The 23557-nt window shown below is 40.7% G+C and overlaps 1 protein-coding gene across 1 annotated transcript in view; it reads right to left on the reverse strand.

Moving 5' to 3' along the window:
• The window catches only part of LOC148898353 (transcriptional enhancer factor TEF-1-like), a 58527-nt gene extending 35272 nt beyond the window's left edge, over positions 1-23255 (reverse strand). The window contains exons 1-2 of the mRNA XM_088997516.1: positions 23047-23255; positions 5225-5605 (exon numbers count right to left, since the gene is read on the reverse strand). Coding sequence (XP_088853642.1) covers positions 5225-5429 — 205 coding nt within the window. The 5' untranslated portion in view covers positions 5430-5605; positions 23047-23255. The remainder of the gene's footprint in view (positions 1-5224; positions 5606-23046) is intronic.
• Positions 23256-23557: the final 302 nt, after the last annotated feature.

Raw genomic sequence — 23557 nt, forward strand, 5'->3', positions numbered from 1 at the left:
ACATAAGAAGTCTGTCCTCTAATGTACTCATTCCTGATCCTATCCAACCTGGTCACTCCCAAAGAAAACCTCAACATCTTCAGCTCTGCTACCTCCATCTCTGCTTCCTGTCTTTTCTTCAGTGGCACTGTCTCCAGTCCAAACATCATGGCTGGTCTCACCACTGTTTTATACACTTTTCCTTTCATCCTAGCTGAAACCCTTCTATCACACATCACACCTGACATTTTTCTCCAGCCGCTCGAGCCTGCCTGGACACGTTTCTTCACCTCTTTTCCACACTCTCCATTGCTCTGGACAGTTGACCCCAGGTACTTAAAATCCTCCACCTTCTTTATCTCTTCTCCCTGTAGCATCACTCTTGCACTTGGATTCCTCAGTCACACCGACAGCACACCTCACAACTGTCTTACAGTCATGATACATGTGTTGCACCACTCTGACATACTTTTCCGTCACTCCAGACTTCCTCATGCAATGCCACAGCTCTTCTCTGGGTACCCTGTCATACACTTTCTACAGATCTACAAAGACACAATGCAATTCCTTCTGACCTTCTCAGTACTTCTCTATCAGCATTCTTAAAGCAAATACTGCATCTGTCGTGCTCTTTTTTTGGCATGAAGCCATACTGCTGCTCACAAATGTTCACTTCTGCTCTAGCTTCAATTACTCTTTCCCAGAGTTGCATTGTATGGCTCATCATCTTTATTCGTCTGTAGTTAGTACAACTCTGCACATCTCCTTTGTTCTTAAAAATGGGCACGAGTACACTTCGTCTCCATTCTTCAGGCATCTGTTCACCATCCAAGATCTTGTTGAATAACCCAGTCAGGAACACCACCTCTCCAAGACACTTCCATACCTCGATTGATAAATCATCAGGCCCGAGTGCCTTTCCCCCCTTCATCCTCTTCAGCGCCCTCCTCACTTCATCCTTGCTAATGTTTGCTACGTCTTGGTCCACAACAGTCACGTCTTCTACTCTTTGTTCCTTCTCATTTTCCTCGTTCATCAATTCTTCAAAGTACTCTTTCCATCGTGCCATCACACTACTGGCACCTGTTAATACATTGCCATCTCTATCCTTAATCACCCGAACCTGCTGCAGGTCCTTAGCATCTTTGTCTCTCTGTCTCGCCAGCCTGTAAAGATCAGTCTCAGTTTCCTTGCTGTCCCGCCGAGCATACAAGTAATATCTGACCCATATTTTATAGCTTTCGCACTCAAAGTGCTTTACACTGTTTTCTCCTTAACCTACTGATGATGCAGAATCAGGAGTAACTCAGGGTTCAGTATCCGGCTCACGGACACTTTGACAAGGTCGCAACAGCGGGGGATTTAAATTGGGCGACAACCACTCAAATGATGGGGCCATTCCACCTGATGACAAATACGCACATGTGCAAATGCGCACATTCACACAGAAGCACACACAAATTCAGTGAGTCTGAAAATTTGTGACACACAATGCCCGTAATCTGAATAAAGCACTGTTTAGATTTTTGAGATAACTATGGCTCTGTAAAATTATTTTCGGCCATTGAAGGTTTGAGCTGGGCGCATTGAAACGCGATGCTAATGTGAGTGTCTGTGTTGTGAAAGATTGTATCCCCTCCCTTTACACCTCGGGATGACATGTGGAGTAGTGATGTGCCGTTCGCGAGCGAGCCAGTTCTTAGAGCCGGATCTCTGAAGTGAACAAAGAGAGCCGGCTCTCAAGAAGGAGTCGGAAATGGGAGCCAACTATTTTCCCCCCTCTATTTCTGGCCCCCAGTCTTCGGTTAAAGCCGCAGGTGATTTGTCAAGATCCGTGGTGGAGAAGGGAGGGGATAATTACAGACACACGCAGCAGTGAGGAGAAGGAGGTGGGGGGTTAGAGAAACAAGCACAGTTAGCACACTGTGAGTAGTACATGAAACAGGAAAGGGAGATGACATTGCTTGATAGCACGACAAAGAAAAACAAAAGTAAAAAGGTGAGAAGATGGACAGAAAACAGTGAAATTTGGCCTTTTTTCAACATTATTGATAGTTCAAAGGCAGAGTGTAGACTGACTGCAAGGTTAAAATATCCCATCAATTAGGCTCCACAAATAACCTGCACAGGCACATAATAACAGTCCATCTATCAGTAGAATTTGAAGAGAAAAGACAAGCAAGGGAACCAGCTATTAATGAAGTTTTAGTGTGTCTGCCTGCATCTGTTGCTGCTGCAATATCACAAATTCCAAGATGTACAACCCAGAGCTCCTTGAGACACTCTATGCAAAAAGATATCAACCCAGCTAAACAGAACCCAATTGATGAGGAACTGGGTAAAATGATTGCAAGTGATTTTCGGCCATTTTAAATTGTGGATGATAAGGGATTCAGAAAATATACTCATGCTCTTAACCCAATGTATGCTATTCCAAGCAGGAAATGTCCCAATTGTTGGGCTAATAAAGGCTTTCAGATTCTGAAAAACATTTCTCAAAGAATCATACCAGAATCATATTTGACAAAGAACACGCTGCAGTCCAAGAACGGATCATAACAGCTACAGCTGTTTGTCTAACATGTGACTGCTGGACATCCCGAACCACAACATCCTTCATGTCACTTACATGCCACTTTATTGAAAATGTCAAAGTAGGTACATACAGTGAGACCTCAACTTACGAATTAATTGGTTCCCAGCCAGAGTGTGTAAGGCGAAAAGTGTGTATCTCAAAAAAAAAAAAAAATCCTATAGGAAACCATTAAAATGGGAATAATCCGTTCCCGGGTTTCCATAAAATATACTTTTCAACTAAATAAGCCTTAAAACTACACACAACATACCTTATTCTACGTATAATAAATGTGCTATTGTATTGTAATGAAAGAAATACACTGCATTGTACCATAAAGTCACATTATTTACATTTGTGATGGTCTTTTATGGCTTGATGGAATGGCGTTGGAGGTCGAAGGTCAAAGGGAACTGCTGAAAGAGGCGCATTACATGACGACTGTAATTAAAGAAATAAACTGTGCTGTAAAATAGTTTTATTTACCTTTTTGATGGTCGTTGATGGCTTATAGAAGGAGAGTCACCTTCCATAAGGACTGTTGGTAACTTAACCTCTGGTGCTGTTCGGTCGTGTGCTTCCGCCGAAGATCACTCCGTCAGCCGTGGTGGGTGTGTATTATGAAAATAGTGCTTATTATGAGCTTTAATTTTCATAAATTTGACGTTTGTAAGACAAAAAGTTTGTAAGTTGAGGTGTTTGTAAGTTGAGGTCTCACTGTATCTGCTGGATTGTTTTGAGTTCAATGAAAGACAGATTTCTAAGAAATTAGCAGAGGAGCTGGGGACGTACTGCAGGACACATGCACTGCTTTGGAGCCATTTGAGCAGGTCACTGGAGATCAGTGTGGACATGAACAGTGGACTTATTTTATCACATTATGCTGTCATTATTATTTAGTATTATCATTTTTACGAGTTGGTCACAGCTGATCATCAGACCAGAGTAACCACAAGGAAAGTTATTCGATGCTCTATGTGCATATATAAATAAAGCTATATAAATAAAAATATTTTATCTAGTGCATTTTTTACATGTTTTTCACATAATTTTACATGATTTTTGGTATTTAGTTAGTTCAAGCAAAAAAAACAAACTGAGGAGCCATTTGGGAGCAAAAAGAGGCAGATCTTTTTGGTGAGCCGAGTCAAAACAACCGGCTCTCTGAAAGGAGCTGGAATTTCCATTACTAATGCGGATGCTCTGATATTGATGCGGCAAATAACTTGCATGACGTTTCCGGATATCCGCTGCAACGTGCTTCTGTTCCAGTAAGGAAGCATGCAATGAACATTTCTACAGCTGATGACATGTCCTCGTGCGTGTGCAGGCATTGAATGCACCTCGAGTCAATGACTGAACGCGAGTGAGCAGGCCGCTTGCTTTCGTGGCTATCGATCAGTGATTCCAAGCACCTTTTCAAAACCTTGTTCATAAAACTGTTGTTTTAAATCACACAGAAGTATGTTCTTCGTGTTTTTAAAACACGTAAGTAAGCTCGCAACACTTCCAATCAATGCGTGCACTCCCGCTGACGTTGATCCATTTTTTTCCAAGGGTAACTCCATTGATAATCAAAGTACGATTCTGGAAAGAACAGTTGAAAAGGAACGAGAACTGATATGTGCTTTATTTACATCAATACTATTTCACTCTTTATCAATCATGATAAAAGTAACATTGATACATTTAATTTGGCATGTTCTAGCAAAAGGTCGACTCCAGGTTTTCAACATGACAAATCACCTGTACGGATGATCAGTTTTGTAATGGCTTAAATTCCACCCCTAGAAGTCATGTATTGGTTGTCCTATATGGTATATATTAAATTGATTTGAAGTCAGATTGAAGTCTGATTTTAATTCCATCAGTAGCATAATAATGGTGTGATAATAGCTGATGAGACATTCTAAGGTGAGGTCTTGATTTGTGAACAAGGCCTCTTTGACTCATGCAGGTTCATGTTTGCATCATACTGATTTCTTTGCAAAATACATTGCTTAGCAGAACCACGTTGTTCAATCGTGCAACGCATTGCAAGTGTTTGAGAGGGGCTAACATGCAGGTACCAGCCACAAGTTTCCACACTAATTATTTGAAGAGCTCTTATGTGATCAGAAAATCAGAAAACCTTTATTCGTCCCACGATGGGGAAATTTGCAGTCCACAGCAGCAATTTGAAAGGGGATGGGGTGGGGGGTGAGAGGATAGAAAAACTAGATATTCAAAGCATAGTAAAATAAAAATGTCAACTGTCTACTGTAAATGTGCAAAACCGTTTCATAAAAAACAGTACATAGTGCAATTATCAAGAAAGGCATATTGATATATGTAGTTGTATTGCATCAACCAAGGTGCTGCGGTTTTAGTTAGCCACAGAGGTAGCAACATTGAATGTCTGTGTGATTAAATTACTTCGGCATAAATGCACAACACCCTTGGTTGCTGATTGGATGGATGGACCTGAGTAATTAAACACTGTTTTTTGTTATTTTTTTTCTTCGGGGCAAAGTAGGTTTCTATTTGGGGTGCGGTGTTCATTTGTAGCAGAAAACAAAACTGGTGAGTCATTGGGGCATTGTCGTTACAATGCAGGCTAATATTAAATACAAACAGTACAATTTGTGAGTAAGCATTCCTCCTCAAGTGATTTTGTTCATTAACACTCACCATACATCTTTCCTTCATCCGACAGTATAATTTTCCTTCTACCGCATGGCGGGTAAATGGCAAGGGCTTCTTGGAAGCTTTGCTCAATGTCAGGGCTCCATACCCCTTCGGGGTCCCCGTCCATTGTCTTGTCCCCTCCAGAGTCACTCAATCTGTCTATGTCATCACCGGGACTCTCACTGCCACTCCAACTGCTGCGTTCCATCCTGGCAGCTAATGTTGACAAGCCGAAGTGTGATCAGTGCACAAGGCAGCAAATGAGTTTGTTTTGGAAGGGTAGCCCCAAATTGTTTATGAAAACAAAATACTACCCCAAAATTGGTTGGGAAAGCATAGAAAAGAGGGAAGTTGGTCAAAATCCCAGGGCCTCTGGCAGGAAGCCTATAAAAACAAGACAAAGAGAATAAATTTTAGTGTGAGGTACACAGAGAAAATTTGCAGTCCAAAGTACTCAAGATGCTCAGTTATTATTATTATTATTATTATTATTATTATTATTATTAATAATAATAATAATAATATAATAATAATAATAATAATAATAATAATAATAATAATAATAATAATAATAATAATAATAATAATAATAATAATAATAATAATACATTTTATTTTAAGTGCCTTTCAAATCTCTCAAATCTCTTTACAGTCACAAACCAGCATAGGTACTAAAATAAATAAAACACAATCACAAATAGAATATAAATAATAAAATACAATTATAAATAGAAACAAGAGAAAGAGCTACACAGAAAATGTCATTTTAAATAGGTGGAGTTTTTAAAAAAAAATTTCTATGCGAGTGTATATAAAGAATGCTGACATGACATTTTAAACAAAACACGTTAACTTTCGCCAATCAAATGGTGAATACGCTACTCTGTAGAGTTCATATGATTGTAAATGTGTCTGTGATGACGTCAGTGCCTCACCAGCCAAGAATCTCACTGCACGTCACTGGTCAGGATCCACATAAACATTATTTCTGGCTGGTTTGTCAGAACATCTGCCTGTATGGAAATAACTTCTTTCATTGCCACTTGAATAACATCATGGCTGCAGGTACGTTTATACTGTACATATACAAGTAATAATGAATGGCAAATATGTTCACGTTTCGACCAACATGGTGTATGTTCTTTGTTACCTAGACCTGAATCTACTTTGCCTCACAGAATCTCTCCCGTTTCTCAGTGTTTTGTTTCAGCGTGAAAGTGGTCAATTTAAGCCACAAGTCAATTTAAACCCAACGGCAATATGGGGTGTTGTTTGAAGTTCATCCTGATAATACTCAATAATTTTCATATTAGACAACTATAAAAATAATCAGCTTAATTATCAGAATGAACATAAATTGACAATGGCCATGATTCATAAACAGTTCTAATAAACCGTATACACAACACTGTCCTTAGATAAAAACATTACATGAAGTTTGATGCAGTTCTTAACACTAAAATGTCTTTCTTTGAATTGGGTTGAGTTATCAATTTCTACTTTTAATGGATGAACTGACTATATAGTTCACACAGGTCCATAAAAATATCAGTTGCAAGTGAAGACTAGACTGGGAGCATATGCTCTCACTGCTGGAGGCATATTATTGCATCTTTTCCTGATTAAAAAAATGCTTGTTTTCCTACAATACATTAAGTGGAGCAGCAAACACTGCCTACCGCAACTAGCGGATACGGAAAAAAAAACCACAACGGTTGCCAGCTGCCGACAATTCTCTTAGAACCCCTACGGTAAACAGCAGGGTTGGCATAGTACACACACACACACACACACACACACACACACACACACACACACACACACACACACACACACACACACACACACACACACACACACACACGCACACACACGCACGCACACACGCAGACCCGCGCCAACACACACACATGCATACACACACCATTATGCAATTGCAGTGCCAGCTCTTTGGGCAAACATGTCATTTTGTCAGGGCTCAACTGTTCACACTCCGCATGCTGTTCCTTGCCGTAGCATGAACAAACAGTTGAATTGTCTGTGCCGTGGGGGGGGGGAAGGGACTGGGGAGTGGGAAGTAGGGGGCTCACAGATTAACGCATGTACATATATGCAACAGAAGCAACAAGGTCCATGCAGATCAGCAGCACGTGACAACTCAATAGAAACAAACAAGGTTGCAAGGGGACATCAGATGACTTGGACTCACCAGAACATGCAAGAAATAAGATGTGCCCCTTCTGTGCTCATTCTCTTCACTTCCATTCATGTTTCCTGTCCAAATTCCTGCCATTAACTTCCACCCTCTCTCTCTCCTCTCCCGAACATCCCTTAGTTTTCAAGCAACAATCCATTCATTCAGAAGGCTGGATATCTTTTCCACTGCTCCGATAGCGTGAGTGACAGTCTGCTTATACAGCTGCTTGTCTCCAAGAGATGGTACACCCGCCAGTAGTCCACACATGCAAAAAAAAAAATAATAATAATCCAGACTTTGGCCAACATTGATTGACGGTAAATGTCTTTGAATACTCACATGTAGGATGGAGAGGTGATTATTGTACATGTAAGGTGTCCTGTTTGACATGAATGAACGAAATGTCCATCCTTTGTTTTGCTTATCTGACCCACAAAGTGGGTCCTCATTAACCTACAAAAACAGTAGATTTGACACTCTGCGTGTCCTGATTCCCATCAGAATCCCCCCGCCCAAAAAAAAAAAGAAACTGTTGAGCAAATTTCACCAATCAATAAATCAATGGTGCTATGTGACAGAGGGTGGTCCGCTACATACACACACAGATGGACATAAATTCGATATTTTTCCAACTGTTGTCTACCAGTTTTACCTTAGAATCAAAATAAGACAGCCCCACCTGGCTTTGGGCACATTTTGGGTAAACCACAGACTGTTTTTTTTCACATCTTACTGTATGTGTGGCGCATCACCTGTTTAGATACATAAGACTGAGTACATTTTTGTCAATAATTTCCATCAACACCTTTTGCAATGCAAGCATGCTAAGTTGTCAACGCGACACCGACTGTTAGCTTCCAGTAATGTGCAGGTTGAGGATGAAGTAAATGACCATTGGTGAGCTTTGAAATTACTTTTGCCGTTTTTGAATCTACCGTATTTATTCGAGTATAACACGCACACGTGTATAACGCGCACCCCTAATTTTCAATTAAAAATCGGTATAAAATGTTGTTTCACTATTTCTCAGCTCAGACCAAGCATTGTGATAAAAAATATTTAATGATAATGTAAACACTGAATCGAAACCCTGGACATTGGCAATTGTGCAAAACAGCAATGCTTAACTCACATTTCAGTGTGGGCGAGGCGAGGAAAGGAAATGAAGCGTAGCTAAATAAAGGGTAATCAACAATTTAAAAAAAGGAATGCGCATGATCCTGGTCTTTCCGAGAAATGAAACTGAAGGGCGGGAATAGCCATTGAAATGCTGCCCCCTCCTGGAAGGGATAAATCATTCAATATATATGAGATTTTTTTCCCGTGCCTCGTTTATAATGCGCACCCAAACTTTGACTTCTTATTTCGGTAGAAAAATTTTGCGCGTTATACTCGAATAAATACGGTATCTGCTATTGCTCATGATGAGAGGGTTCATGGAAGGTGGTGGGGGTCAAAAGAAGTTTTCATGAGCTACTCGCATGAGAGGGCCCCAGGAACAGATGGACGCTGGAGAGAAACATTAGTCACACAACAATCAACTCTGACTACTGGCCCTTTATATCCCGAGTTACCACTTCTTCTCCACGTGTGTTTGAGTGTGTGTGTGTGTGCGTGTCGTCAAGCAGGCTTGGGACACTCCAGCCAGGACAGCAGGTTTCACGGTGTCAGTGCCAAACCCTCGGTAGTACACACGCATGGCTTCCAGCCACAATCCTGCAGCTGCCTTGGACTCTCTTGTTCTCCCTTGGTGTTTCATTCTTTTCCTGTGAAGCCTACGACTTTGTTGCAGCATTTCAACAAGCCAAATACATGCATGGGTTGATATGCATGTAAAACTCATGGCTATAAGGCTCCATAGTTCTGCGTTGTTATAATCGTGTAAAATCCTACTCTTGTTTGCACACCGAGAGGGTATATATATGTTGCACCTGGATTATTGTTGAGACTTCAATCTTATCACAAACTATTCATTTCCTTGCAGTAATTCTTCAATTGGATCACTCGGCAGCATCTATTTTAAATGCTTCCAGCATGGGCACACACAGCATGTGTGTGTGTGTGTGTGTGTGTGTGTGTGTGTGTGTGTGTGTGTGTGTGTGTGTGTGTGTGTGTGTGTGTGTGTGTGTGTGTGTGTGTGTGTGTGTGTGTGTGTGTGTGTGTGTGTGTGTACGCGTGTGTGTGTGTGTGTGTGTGTGCGGGCGTGTGTGTGTGCTCGTGTGTGTATCTTCAGATTATATTATACAAGTGTATTTTGTCAAATTTTGCCTTTTGATCAAGGACCCCACACTCAGGTTTACAGCAACTGAATATTTCAGTCTGTAAGCAGATTCAGGTGAGCTTTCATTTGTCTTGCCACTTGAACGGCCTCCCTAAAAAGGTTCATGCACTGCTCATGTTTTTCAAACTGTTGGAAATTATTCAAGATTACCACTGCTGGTGCACTTTCTGTCCCTGAACCTCACAAGGTCTGACATACATCAATTCTCTTACTCATTATTTATCTGGGCTGTTAAGATGTGACACCAAAAATAAATAAATACATGCATTAATAAATAAATAAATGAATAAAAGGCTAAATAAATAAATATAAGAAGCCAACTAGAACTACTTAAATTAACGAATTTACTGCCAGACATGTTCAAAAATGTGTCAATTCCAGTACCAGGGCTTTTGTCACTTTCACTCAAATTCTAGGACCCACACAATATTGAATACGTATTAGGACGACATAAACATTCAAGTCACACTGATTTTTTTTTCTGGACGTAGTCAAACCTTAAAATCAAGCAGTGCATCATCTGCAAACTTGTATTATTTCTGATACTTGGCTTTTTGGCCATTGTTACATTCAAAATTATTTCACACCACTCAAAAATACTCAAAATTTGATAATTTAACCATTTTGGGGATCATCTTAAATGTTGCAAACATGAAAGAAATCAACTCATTCATTGCCAGAAAAAATGTGTCCCCTCCAGTACCAGGGTTTTTGTCATTTTCACTCATTTCAGGACCCACAGAATATTGAGTTTTAGGACTACATAAACATTCAATGCAGTGTAAGAAACCTTAGACTCTCTTCTTTCATCAGAAAAAAAAAGAGTTAATTCCTAAGTGATATCAGTCTGGAATAATTTGAGGTGCAATTGGGGACAGTTGTACAAAATGCAAATGCTGCCTGCTCGCGGGAGGGAAAAAAATTGCCAGAGGTCCGACCAGTGCTTTATTGGCATCCCCACAAGAACAAACAAAACCCAAACAAATTCAGGAATGGCGCTCCTCGTCATATTTTCAATTCCCAAATAAATTCGGGAATGGCAGTGAATGAGTTAGGTAGGGCGAGACGGTTTAAAAGAATTAATGGCAAATAGCAGAATTTAACAAATTAACTAAAAAATACACAGGGAGAAAGTGAAAGGAGGCCAGATATGGAGTGATGTACTCCCTCTGGCAAGCTCCAGTTAGCAGGTGAGCAGCTGCATTTTGGAGGAACTGGAGAAGCTTCAATGAGCACTGGCTAACTCCGAAATAAAGTGCATTAGATTAATCCATCTGAGATGTGACAAAGCCAAGGATCACTGCTTCTAAGTCCTGTTGTGAAAACAGAAGCTTTACTTTAACGAGCTGCCACAGATCAAAAGAAAAAGTTAGATTGAAAAACAGCACCTATTTGTAAATCCAATGTAGAATCATTGTCCAATTTCCAACTATACATTTTCTGATCCGCTTATCCTCACAGGGGTTGCGGGGCATGCTGGAACCTATCCTAGCTGTCTTTGAGCAGCACGCAGGGGACACCCAAAATATTTGCCAGCCAATCACAGGGCACACAGAGACCAACGACCATTCACTCTCACACTGACAACTCGGGACAGTTTAGAGCAGGGGTCTCAAACTCGCGGCTCGCGGGCCAAATGCGGCCCCCGAAAGAATATTTTGCGGCCCGCCTTGATATGAAAGATTAATGTTAGTGCGGCCAGCATGATTGATATGAATGAAACTTGTGTGTGGAGCTGAACAAGTAGGCAAGATAAGCAATGTTTAGGACAGTTAATGTTCAATATTTTCTTTATGTTAAGAAAGATTTGAAACTTTATTAAAATAATATGTTTTCCTGTGTTTTTTTTCAGTCGTCTGTAACTGCCTTATGATCATTAAATTATTTTATTTATTTTTTACTGGTTCATTTATTTTTTTATTCATTTTTCAATTTATTCGTTTAATTCATTTTTGTGTGTTAAAAATAAAGATTTTTAGAACATTGGAATGTTTTATCTGTGATTTTCTTGTGGAAAACCCGATGGGGCCCGGCCTCACCCAGACTCTGCCTCCAGCGGCCCCCGGGTAAATTGAGTTTGAGACCCCTGGTTGAGAGCGTTTAATCAGCCTGCCATGCATGATTTTGGAATGTGGGAGGAAACCACAGGATCCAGAGAAAACCCACACCGGCCCAGGAAGAACACGCACACTCCACACAGAGAGACTGGATCTGGAATTGAACCTGGTACCACTGCACTAGTGAACCATTGGGCTGCCCTCCTTTCCAATTTAAAACCCAAATTGAGACTTCTCAATCAGATAACAAGAGAGACAAAGTCAACAAAATGAGATGTACAAGGGCCACTGGGACCAAACACCATGGGTGTAACTTCATTTTTTGTGTTTGGGGTTGCATTGTGTGTGTGTGTGTGTGTGTGTGTGTGTGTGTGTGTGTGTGTGTGTGTGTGTGTGTGTGTGTGTGTGTGTGTGTGTGTGTGTGTGTGTGCGTGCGTGCGTGTGTGTGTGTGTGTGTGTGTGTGTGTGTGTGTGTGTGTGTGTGTGTGTGTGTGTGTGTGTGTGTGTGTGTGTGTGTGTGTGTGTGTGTGTGTGTGTGTGTGTGTGTGCTTGGGGTGCTGCAGCTTGCGCATCTCCCAGCCCCATACATACAATTTGATGAGTGCAAACTGTACACAGGTTCATGTGAGGACACCCGTTCTTGACAACTCAGAGTGGAGGAATCACAGCATTGTGGAAAGATCCAAGACCGGAATATTGTTTTCGATAGCCATGTTAATGTGTAAAACACTGATGAAGGCCCGTGGGATATCCCTGACGACATCCTGAATATTGCGTCATTTCTATGCAATCGCGGTTACCTCCTTTGAATGCTTGTGTTCTGCGCATGCATGATTTTGCTAAGATTTCTATTTTTTTTTTTTACAGGAAATTCTCACTATCGTGAAAAATAAAATGCCAGTGTCTCGTTTCCATTCTCTAAATTAACTAAACGTTGATACATCATTTTCAGGAGCTATGCCGAAAATGATAGTCTGTATGTAGATGATGTGTAAATAAGCCGCATGCAGGTGCCCATGGGCACTGGAAACCTTTTGTTATGGACCTGATTGAAGCATCCCAGTGTGAATTTGTGCACTACACTTATTGCAGCTCAGCCACAATTCAAAGCCAAGTCAGCTGCCACAACGGTCCATAAGACGGCTGCTAGTGATTGTCATCGCTGTGTCAGTGTTTTAGACAGTCCATCAAATATTTCTGTACACAGACGGGATGATTGGTGCAAAAAAAATAAAGATAAAGTGGACATTGGATGTAAGCCCGAGAGCAGTGTGCTAAAGAAATGTAGCTCAATAAACTGAAGTAAATGTAAGTCAGTATCTCTACATATTGATTATAATACTTGCTTAGATGTCCATCCATTATGTCTCCTTCAAGTCCATCCATGATGTGGTGGGTCGGGAAAAACACAAATAACAGCTACGGCATTTTTTTTTTAGCAAACCATTGACATTGTATTTTTACAAATCTTGACAGACGAACGGGGTAAAATTACCTCAAATCTGAGGTAAAAAGACTCAGCAAAGTATAGAATCCCCAAAACCCTTCATTTTCTCATTTAAATGTAATGGTGGAGTGATCTAATACTTTTCCATACCATATGAATCTATATGGTTCCTGTCGAAGCAAAATAGTTGAACTATTTTGATGTTCTCAGAAGTGGCATTTGTGGAAAAAACAAAAAGAAGACCTGCATGCTTTCATTTCGGTGAGAAAACTTTAAATCAGAGGAAACTAATTAAACACCATGTCTTCATGGGTATTAAAGCATGCACGCACACGCACACACACAATCAAAAAGGCAAAATTTGACAAAATACACTTGTATAATATAATCTGAAGATACACACACGAGCACACACACACGCCCGCACATACACACACACACACACACACACACACACACACACACACACGCACACACACACACACACACACGCACACACACACACACACACACACACACACACACACACACACACACACACATACACTCACAATAATTGGTCCCAGGCTCCGCACAAAGGCACTGATTGACTTCTTCCATGCGAAGTGTGATGAGAAAGTTTAAATGTTTTGTCTGGTCAACGCACTTTGTTGCTGAGTCAGAGTAAGTAATTTACTTTAGCCTCTAGCCTTTTTATTGTGGATTGTGTGGGGATGGAGATGTAACATACGCGTGCACACAGAACTACACAAAACAATCTCTATCGTGGCATCACCAGAGAAAAGAGGCCAGGGAAGGTGTCGCAACACCATTTAATAAGTGTGAATTTAGGAGCAATACTGAGAATGACACTGGCGTGTCAGTGTGCGCACATATAAGAAGACGTCAAACATAACACTCTAGTAACCCGAATATCCACCACATCAACGAAAAACAACTCTCGAATATTTGCATTCACCCAACCACACACACATGCACGCGCGCACACACACACATACACACACACACACACACACACACACACACACACACACACACACACACATATCGGTTGTCCATGACATCTGAGTTATTGCCTTTTTTTATTTCGACATACTGTATGTAGACTAAGTGGCATGGGGCAGGGCTGCTGGAAATCCAGAAAACACACTACAGTGTCTTAGTGTACATGCAGTTGCTTTTTAGACAATTTGAAAGCTTTTGACAAATCTGCTCATTTCCTGTTCTTATATCCCAAAGCCGTGTAAAACACAACCGGATTTGAGGGTTAGCAGAAGAGTGACATGACCAACACGATCAGCAATGCCAATCAAATGTGTTTTCAAAAAGAGCTGGCACTGAACTGAAATTTAACACCTACACAAGGTTTTGTGGCTGTGATGCTTCCCTCCCATCCATAGTTGGGGTCATGTAACAAAGGGACATCGTTTCCTTTTTTGAGTGCACTATTTTACGTACTGAATGGTGAATGTTTTCTTCGTAGCCGACTGTATTTTACAAAGCTATGTCAAATCATTTGAATAGGTTCAGCTTGAGATACTTTCATTTGTTTAGTTTGGCAGAAGCATTCAAACAAACCCCACGCCTCCCCCCAAAACATGATCTTTCACACTGATAGTCAGCCACAGATAGTCAATGGATTTTTTTTTAACAAATCTTTGAGAACAATAATGCAATTCTGGATATATTTGCCATTCCCTTGAGAATAGCCTGCAAAAGAATGCATTATTATTATTGTTATTATTATTATTATTATTATTATTATTATTAGTAGTAGTAGTAGTAGTAGTAGTAGTAGTAGTAATAGTAGTAGTAATATTGTTGTATATGGACAACCTTACATTGTACTTCACAGAACAAAACGAATACAAAACATCAATACATATGTTATCTTAGTGCAGTTTATATGTTCAAAAGGAGTACAAAGAAGTTAAAAAGACTAACAACTTGTACCCTTGTTCTGTGATTAGAATTAGAAATTTGAGTAACCGCACGCTGATTATTCAGCTGTTGCTATATAAATAGAGATGCATTGTTTTGTACTCAATAGGTCTTTCCCAAAATCCTAGAAATCTATTTTGAACCATTCTGAAAAAAGTCATATTTTACTTTCCCCTCCTGGTTGTGAATGTATTGAGTTTGCCAAACGCGTGATTAAAACACAATGCATGCCGGTTAGTTAGATCAATATGATAACATTTGACAATGTCCTATTTGATGACGACCTAGGATCAGCAGAGCAAAGGCTGACGGGTCACCGCTGGGACAGCTAAAGACAATCAAGACAAAGACAAAAATCAAGGTTGTACAAAGAAGCAATCCGGCAAGAAAGAAAGCAGTTTCTCGGTTTTTAGCACACATCATGTCAGCTCGGCCAGCCGGGAAACTAAGCAAGATGGAGCTGAAATCCTCACTTCCTGTTCGCCTCATGCTGGGCTCAGGAAACAAGAGGTTGATTCAGGCTTCCCAGTGAGGGTTAGTCACTCCGCTTTATCTCCTGGCTATGAGCCAACAAAGCAATGGGCTCAGGACAAAACTGATTAAGACATATATTGAGGTGGTTGGATATGGAGCCATTTTAAAACGTCAAATCAAGTTTAAAAATTGCAGACCAGAGATACTGTAATGTAGCCTTAAAATTTACAAACAAAACATAAAGGTATACACATAATGTATATAGGTTATATTTTCTTCCCTTTTTTAATTTAATTACCATATTTTCCAGTTTATAAGGCGCACTCAAAAGCTTTGATTTACGTCAGAAGATGACCATGTGCCTTATATGCAGGTGCATATAAGTAATATTGAGCCACAAAAGGTCTGGCAACTACCGTCAGCACCCACCGACTCCATTTCCCCCTGCAGAAGAACGTGCGTAAACCAGCCTCTACGCCAGTGCCTTATAACGTGTGTGCCTTATATTTGGAAAACGTTTTTTTTTTATTATAAAGACGCTCCCCAACTTAAGAACATTTGAGTTACGACGTTACAGTACATACAAACATTTTTGCGGGTACAGTATGTCAAAAAATGTTCGGACAGAGATGCTGGAATTTAGATTTTGTATTGCGCGCCTTTTTCCGGCTGAGCATGCTTGCGATTGACTGCGTACTTCACGCACACGCACGCACAGAGACGCATTAGAGGTTTCAAGGGCTGGATGTTTACGCGACGGACCCCAAGGCTGACCAATCAGCGCCGGTTATGCTGCAGTGTTGCCAACGAGCTCGTTTTACGATTGGCTGAGGAGAGTATGTGGGCAGAAAGGAAATCCCTCTTCCCAGTTGAGGCCCTGAGGAAAAGGCGAATGGCAATATACGTATATCAAAACGTAATGGCACGTAATTCTTTAATTACGTGCCAGCAGCATCAGTAATTGCTTACTGAAAACCCAAGGATATATGTCGGCGTACTACAGTCTGTGTCAATTAATTTTACGGCTGTTAGAGGATCTGTGTTTTATACTTCCCCATTCAGTGTTTGACTTATACATACATTCCATACAAAATATAGCACTGAAGCAACTTACGTCACATTAACCTTACAAACGACCACTCGCAACATATCTCGTTCGTAAGGTGGGGAGCGTCAGTATTTAGGAAAAAAAAGTTTTTAGGCAAAAGTTGGAAAATACACTATTCATTGGCAGTGTGACTTATACTACAATGTGATTTACGTAAAAAAATACGGTAATTGATTTGACGCCATTACTACCAAAGTCCCGGTCAAAACTAAATATCTGAAAGCTTTCACGTGCACCTGATTTTAACATGTCAAACTCGTGTTTTGCAACAGGTAGTTCCTTTGGGGAAGCCATTATAATGTTTTATCCCCTCCACAAATTAATTATAGAGCGCACAACAAATTAATGACTAATTTGGTTCGGAATTTAGCAAGCAACATGACACTTAACATGCTTGATTTGCTTTCTTGGGCCAATGATGTGGCGGGCCAGATTTGACCGACCGGGCCTTGACTTCGACACACCTGTGATGTATAATAACTTTCAGGCATTTTTCCTGTGGTCAATAAATTTAACATGTGTTTTGTGTATTTTTCTCATGCTAAAAACTTAACTGTTTTAAATTGGGTCTCTCGACATTTAGGTTTCACACATTGCATAACACAGTTTATGAGACGCACGGTAGAAACACTACCCTTCAATCAAGACTAACATGAACATCAAAACGGTGCACATTCCACCATGACGTCCCTGATCCACTGGTGAAACGGACTCTTTGATCCTCTCCTTTTCATCTACAACTGCTTCATGCAACAAAGAGGGTACAGAAAGTGCTGAAGAATGATTGGATTGGATTTGCCTTTATTAGTCTCACAGTGGAGAAATTTACATTTCACAGCAGCTAAGTGATGAAAGGAATGAAAGACTCTCTGTGTCTTTGTTTTGTCATATTATTTGTTATTTAGTTTTTTTGTTCTTTTGACTTCAGGATGGCACTGCAGAAGAGTGGCTGCCTTTCCAGCAGCTCCTGTTTTTTAGTTTTTCTACTTCTTTCTTTCCTTTCCGCTTCCTTTCATAACTTTGCTGCTGTGAAAAGTAAATTTCTCCACTGCGAGACTAATAAAGGTAAATTCAATCCAATCATTGGTCTCTTCAGGCAGCCGACATAGCAGACAGTTATGACATAATTGTGTGTCTGCTACTGTCAAAGACAAATGGGACAAAATCATACACATTCCTTCTTGCCCGTCACACAGATGTTGACGGGCTAAAACTGGTTCTCATGTCCACATTGTTGTCACTGTACAGAGTATGTTGCCATTACACCACAACAACATTCGCAATTAATATCAAATCTTATGAGTTCAACACTAATACAAAACATGTTGAATAAACATAAAAATCTCTCTCTCTCTCTCTCTCTCTCTCTCTCTCTCTCTCTCTATATATATATATATATATATATATATATATATATATATATATATATATATATATATATATATATATACACACAGTAAAGTCTCGTTATATCGATATCGGTTATATCGATAGTACCGCTTATTACGATACTATTTCTATGAACGCAAGGAGAAAATTACATGCGCGCAGGATCGGATATATCGATAGTCCGGTTATATCGATATTTTTCCGGACTCCCGAGAATATCGATATAACGAGACTTTACTGTATATATATATATATATATATATATAGAGAGAGAGAGAGAGAGAGAGAGAGAGAGAGAGAGAGAGAGAGAGAGAGAGAGAGAGAGAGAGAGAGAGAGAGAGAGAGAGAGAGAGAGAAATACAGTTGTGCACTACAGTTACATACTACCACAACCTTCACTCCTCTTTAGAGACACTGTTAAATGAGTAGCTTGGTTACAAAAAAAATCTCTTTGGACTACCTAATAAACTGTTCTGTTCACGCAGAGTTGCAATGAGGTCTTCGACTGCAACAACTAAAAAGCTAAATTTGTTTCTAAAATGTCTGTAAATAACTCATGTAACATTTAATTACCAATGGCTGCCGTGCAATGCACTGTACGATAATCCAAAATATTGCACCGCTGAGATTGGTTTAATGAAAGCTTGATAGTCCAAAAACAGTCTAATGAGATAAAGAGGTGCATTGTGGGTCCAATTTCAGAAGTAGCCATTGGAGACAAATTGAAAGACAGATGAGCGCGGGAGAGGACTGACAGGGTACTAGGGCAGTCAGACAAGCTAGCACAGGCCTCCTCTAGCCACAAACTAACCCCCTCCTCCATCAGCATACCCACTCATGTCTCCCGCCTACCCCACCCAGGATGATGACCATTGTTCCCTCTATCCTCCAACAAAGCCAACCAAACTCCCACACCAAAAACCACCCTCCCCTTTGCCACCTCCACCTCCTCCCATTGCCTCCTGGACCCCTCAGATCCCACCCATTCGCTCAACAGTGTATAAACTGTCTCTGCTGCGCCCTAAAATTCATAACATATTTTGTAGAAAAATTTTACACACATACTGTCTAACAATCAGGGATCATATTGATGGTGCATTGTTTAAGAATGGAACCTTTACGGGATCACTATATTTTAGAGATTATTTTAGAGATTATGATCCAGAAATGACAGCTGCTTCGGGTTTAGGTCAAGTTTTCAATAATTATTATGAAATGGGCAAAGCAGTGGGCATGAAGGATCCCTTCTTATTCTAAAACAAAAGTTCATTCCCACGATTGCTGTACAGTATCACCCGTTGATGTGTGTTTATGTGAAGGATTGGATTGGATTTGGATTGGATTTGCCTTTATTAGTCTTGCAGTGGAGAAATTTACATTTCACAGTAGCAAAGTGATGAAAGGAATGAAAGTAGAAAAACAAAATACAGGAGCTGCTGGAAAGGCAGCCAGTAAAAGCCAGACTACATCTGACATTTTGGGGGGGGGGATGTCTGGATTGGATTTGCCTTTATTAGTCTCACAGTGGAGAAATTTACATTTCACAGCAGCCAAGTGATGAAAGGAATGACAGTAGAAAAGAAAATACATGACCAGATTACTGAAAAAAAAAACAGTAAAAAAAACAAAAATAACTATGGAAGTGTCAGTTTGTCATATTTTAATGTAACAACTCCTGTTGGTGTACACTAATAGTACCAGATTTTGTACTCGTGCCAAGACAACAGATGACACAAAAAGGGAGCAGCTTGCAGCAAGGAAGTCCACCATACTGAGACCGCATTGGTTCAGTACATGAACACACATACAAACATGCACAAGTACACAGCAGTTGTGACTAAAGCACACAGAGGCCATATGGTGCGTCCTCATACACCGACGCCTGTTGCTGCTGCAACAATAGACCTGCCTGGCCGGGACAGCAAGAGGCTAACACACGCGTGCTCACACACAAACACACACAAACACTGACGCACGCACATACACACACACGCACACACGCGCGCGCTCACACACACACACCAAATGGTTGTTAGTCAGCCGGTCTGCGTTGCTTAGTCCCTGAACAAACGCCTGGATTTGCATTCTGCACCTCCCTTTATCGTCCTCCCTTTCCTCGGACACACACACATACACGTGCACGCACACAAACGCTGCCACAGTCTACAGGTGCACAGAGCACTCAAAACAGATGTCAACGGAATGAAGAGGCTGGGGTGGAGGGGGAAGTAGGAGAGCAGAAAAATGGGGGAAATGAAGGGAGGCTGTTTGCCCGGGGTGACTGAAAAGCTTTGTACACTCCCAAGCCTGGACACAGCAAAGACAATGTCCTCATACACATCAATGCACATGCACACGCACACATACACACAAACAAGTTACACTTTTACAACAAATTCATCATTTCAAATGAATCATTGTATCAAGTTTTGGATACATATTTCCAAATAACAACCAAGCATATACTGTAACTGAAAAAAAAAACAGTAAAAAAAATCCATGATTACAAAAATAACTATGGAAGTGTCAGTTTGTCATATTTCAATGTAACAACTCCTGTTGGTGTACACTAAAAATGGAGTATATATATATTGTAGTGCATTGTGGTTAATGGTGGTTACAAAAACTCACATAAATGACGATTGATAGGAATCCTGTCCTTTGTGTGGAAATTATTGTAGTTTGCTCATCGTCAAGCATTAAATGTGATATATACAAATTAAAAAAAAATAATAAAAGGGTGGCAGACACAGGCGACTGGTTAGCACTTGCGCATCACTGTGAACAATTGCAGGGTTTCATTCCGGCTTTCCTGTGTGGAGTTTGCATGTTATTTCCATGTATGCGTGGGTTTTCTCCAGGTCCTACGGTTTCCTCCGACATTCCAAAAATGTGCATGGTGGGTTAATGTAATGCTTTAAATTGTCCCTAAGTATGGGTCTAAGCATGAATGACTTTGAGATTGCCTGGCAACCCGTTCAGGGTGTCCCCGACCTACTGCCTGAACACAGCTGGGATATGTTCCAGCATGCCCACGACCCTTATGAAGAAATGCGGATTAGAAAATGGATGGATGGATGGATGGATGGATGGATCGCTAGGTTCGGGTGGATGGATCGATGGATGAATTGGGTGGATGGATAAAATGGCAATTATTACCACATCAACATTCTAACCTCCCTACATTTCATTTGTATTGTACATCACATAAATGTGAATTGATCGTGATATTAAGCCAGGCTAACCTGATCAGGTCTCGATCAGGTTTTTTTACTATACCAACATGAACTGGGAGTATTGTGTGATGCATTCTAATCGATATACTGTGTGGAGATTGTTACTTGTGACCCAAGAAGAGCAACTCAAACAACAGCTCACTAAAGTATGGTAATGAAACATCACAATTGGATGTACTGGTTCCTTGTGGCAACCTGGATATTGTCCATTCAGCCATTTTTTGGTACTGCTTTCCAGCCTATCCTGGTTGACAGGGCGAAAGGTGGGCTACACCCTGGCATGTCAATAAAACATTAATTACTCTAATTTTAGTTCTAACATTGATGCCGTTGTGGAGGAAAACTTTTTCACTGGCAAATCTGTTTGAACATCGTCCCAAGTACATTTGAATATATTTAAATGTTTTAAGTTATTAGCGAACACCTTTGAATGTACCCGAAAAGACGCTCATAAAATAGTTTGATAGTTGATAGATGATAGTTTTTATCATTGAATCTATACTTAAGGAAATAAGCATTGTTTATTTGTAATTTTATGGTTTTTAGCATGATGTCTGGAATTCATGATTTGCATTTGTCATTTTTTCCTACAAACCCATTTGCTATTGACTTTTGCATGTGCACCCTGCAGCATTATGGGATGAACGGATAGCATATGTTGAAGAGAAAATAAAAACATGAAATATATTTCAATGTGTTCAAAGAGTAGAATATTTTTACTCCACATTGTCCGTTCAACACGTCCATATTAATTGTATCGATGCTGGAGATAATATGAATACTCAGACAAAGTACTATCTTAACATTAATCTTAACACAATTATAGTCATGGCAATAATATACGAATGGAGAAAATACAAAAATAATCAATTATGATTGCCTGGATAATGTGGAAGGTAATGCCTGGAAGCATTACCATTCGGGGTACTTTTCCGTTTTGATCATTTTAAGTGTCAAAGTAGCAACACTGCTGCAAGCAGCATTTTCAATTGAATAAATTTCAAACTACATGCTAATTTAAAAAATCTACCTGAATATTTCATTGGCCGCCAATAGGCTCAAAATCAATTCGATGAGTTCACAACGTGATAACAAAGAGACATTCCACCTTTTCTGTCTTTTTTATAACGTAGTGTAGTACTGTACTCAGAGCCTGTGCGTGTGATTAGGTGAAGGGAGGCTGTGGCCTGTGGTTATGCAGTGCCGAGGGCCTGCCCGCCGCTTGCCTGCTCGTCTTCCTACCCGCCTCCCTCCCTCCTCCCTGCCTGCCGAGCAAGAGAAAAGCCGCCGATGCAACAAGTCCTCCATTGACTCTCAGTTTTGTAAACTTCCTGCAACACCGACGTGTTTCGTTTCTTGCGCGTTTTTTCCCCAACAACACGCCAGCAACGATATAATCAAACGGTTCGCAAACGCCAGCGATTCTTCCGTTTTGTGGGAAGAAAACAACATTTGTGTCTTGGGAATCGCCAACTAAAAGTGGAAGGAAAGCGACACACGAGAGGCTTGGAGGTGCACATGACAAACACTTAATACTTTCATATTCTTGGAGATACACTTAAAATGTATTATTATTTATGTGAGTGAGTTTATCTTCCTCCCGATGTCGATCAAACTGTTTTTGATCACTAGGAGCTGTACGTCCAGCAGTTTACAAGCAAAACCGGAGGAGGGGACTCCTCTTGGATAACTTACCTCGATTGATTGGGCTTGTAATCGCTAAATTCCCCCACTTTTGCGCCCACGGGTGCATCCGCAGCACGTGGAAGGGCCCCCGGCAACTTGGGAGTTTCAACTCGGTTTTGGTTTGACGGAGAATCGGGCGTGCTGAATGCGTAAAACGCGCCGGGTCCCTCAAAGGATGCGAAATATGCGCGGAATGGGAGCAGGAATGAAATGAACGCGGTGGACGGAGTTGAACGGGGCGGGGTGACTGGCGTCACCCTGGATGGATGAAATGCGGGGAGAGAGAGAGGGAGGGAGAGAGGGAGAGAGAGGGGGTTGGAGAGCGAGAGATGGGAGAATGGGTGGCAAAAGAAAAAGAACGAAAGAGCTGGCTGGGGGGAAGGGACTTGACTGTAGTGGAGGCACACGGCTGTGTTGAACAACAACAAAAGAAAGAGTGCGGCGCCCAAACTCTTTCAATGTGGACCAAGAGAATAAAAGCAAGCAGCTGACAGCAACTCCAAGCAGCCTGAAACAAAAC

The sequence above is a fragment of the Hippocampus bargibanti genome, linkage group LG05, assembly GCF_051943395.1.
Source record: "Hippocampus bargibanti isolate YZ-2025 linkage group LG05, ASM5194339v1, whole genome shotgun sequence".
Taxonomy (NCBI): Eukaryota; Metazoa; Chordata; class Actinopteri; order Syngnathiformes; family Syngnathidae; genus Hippocampus; species Hippocampus bargibanti.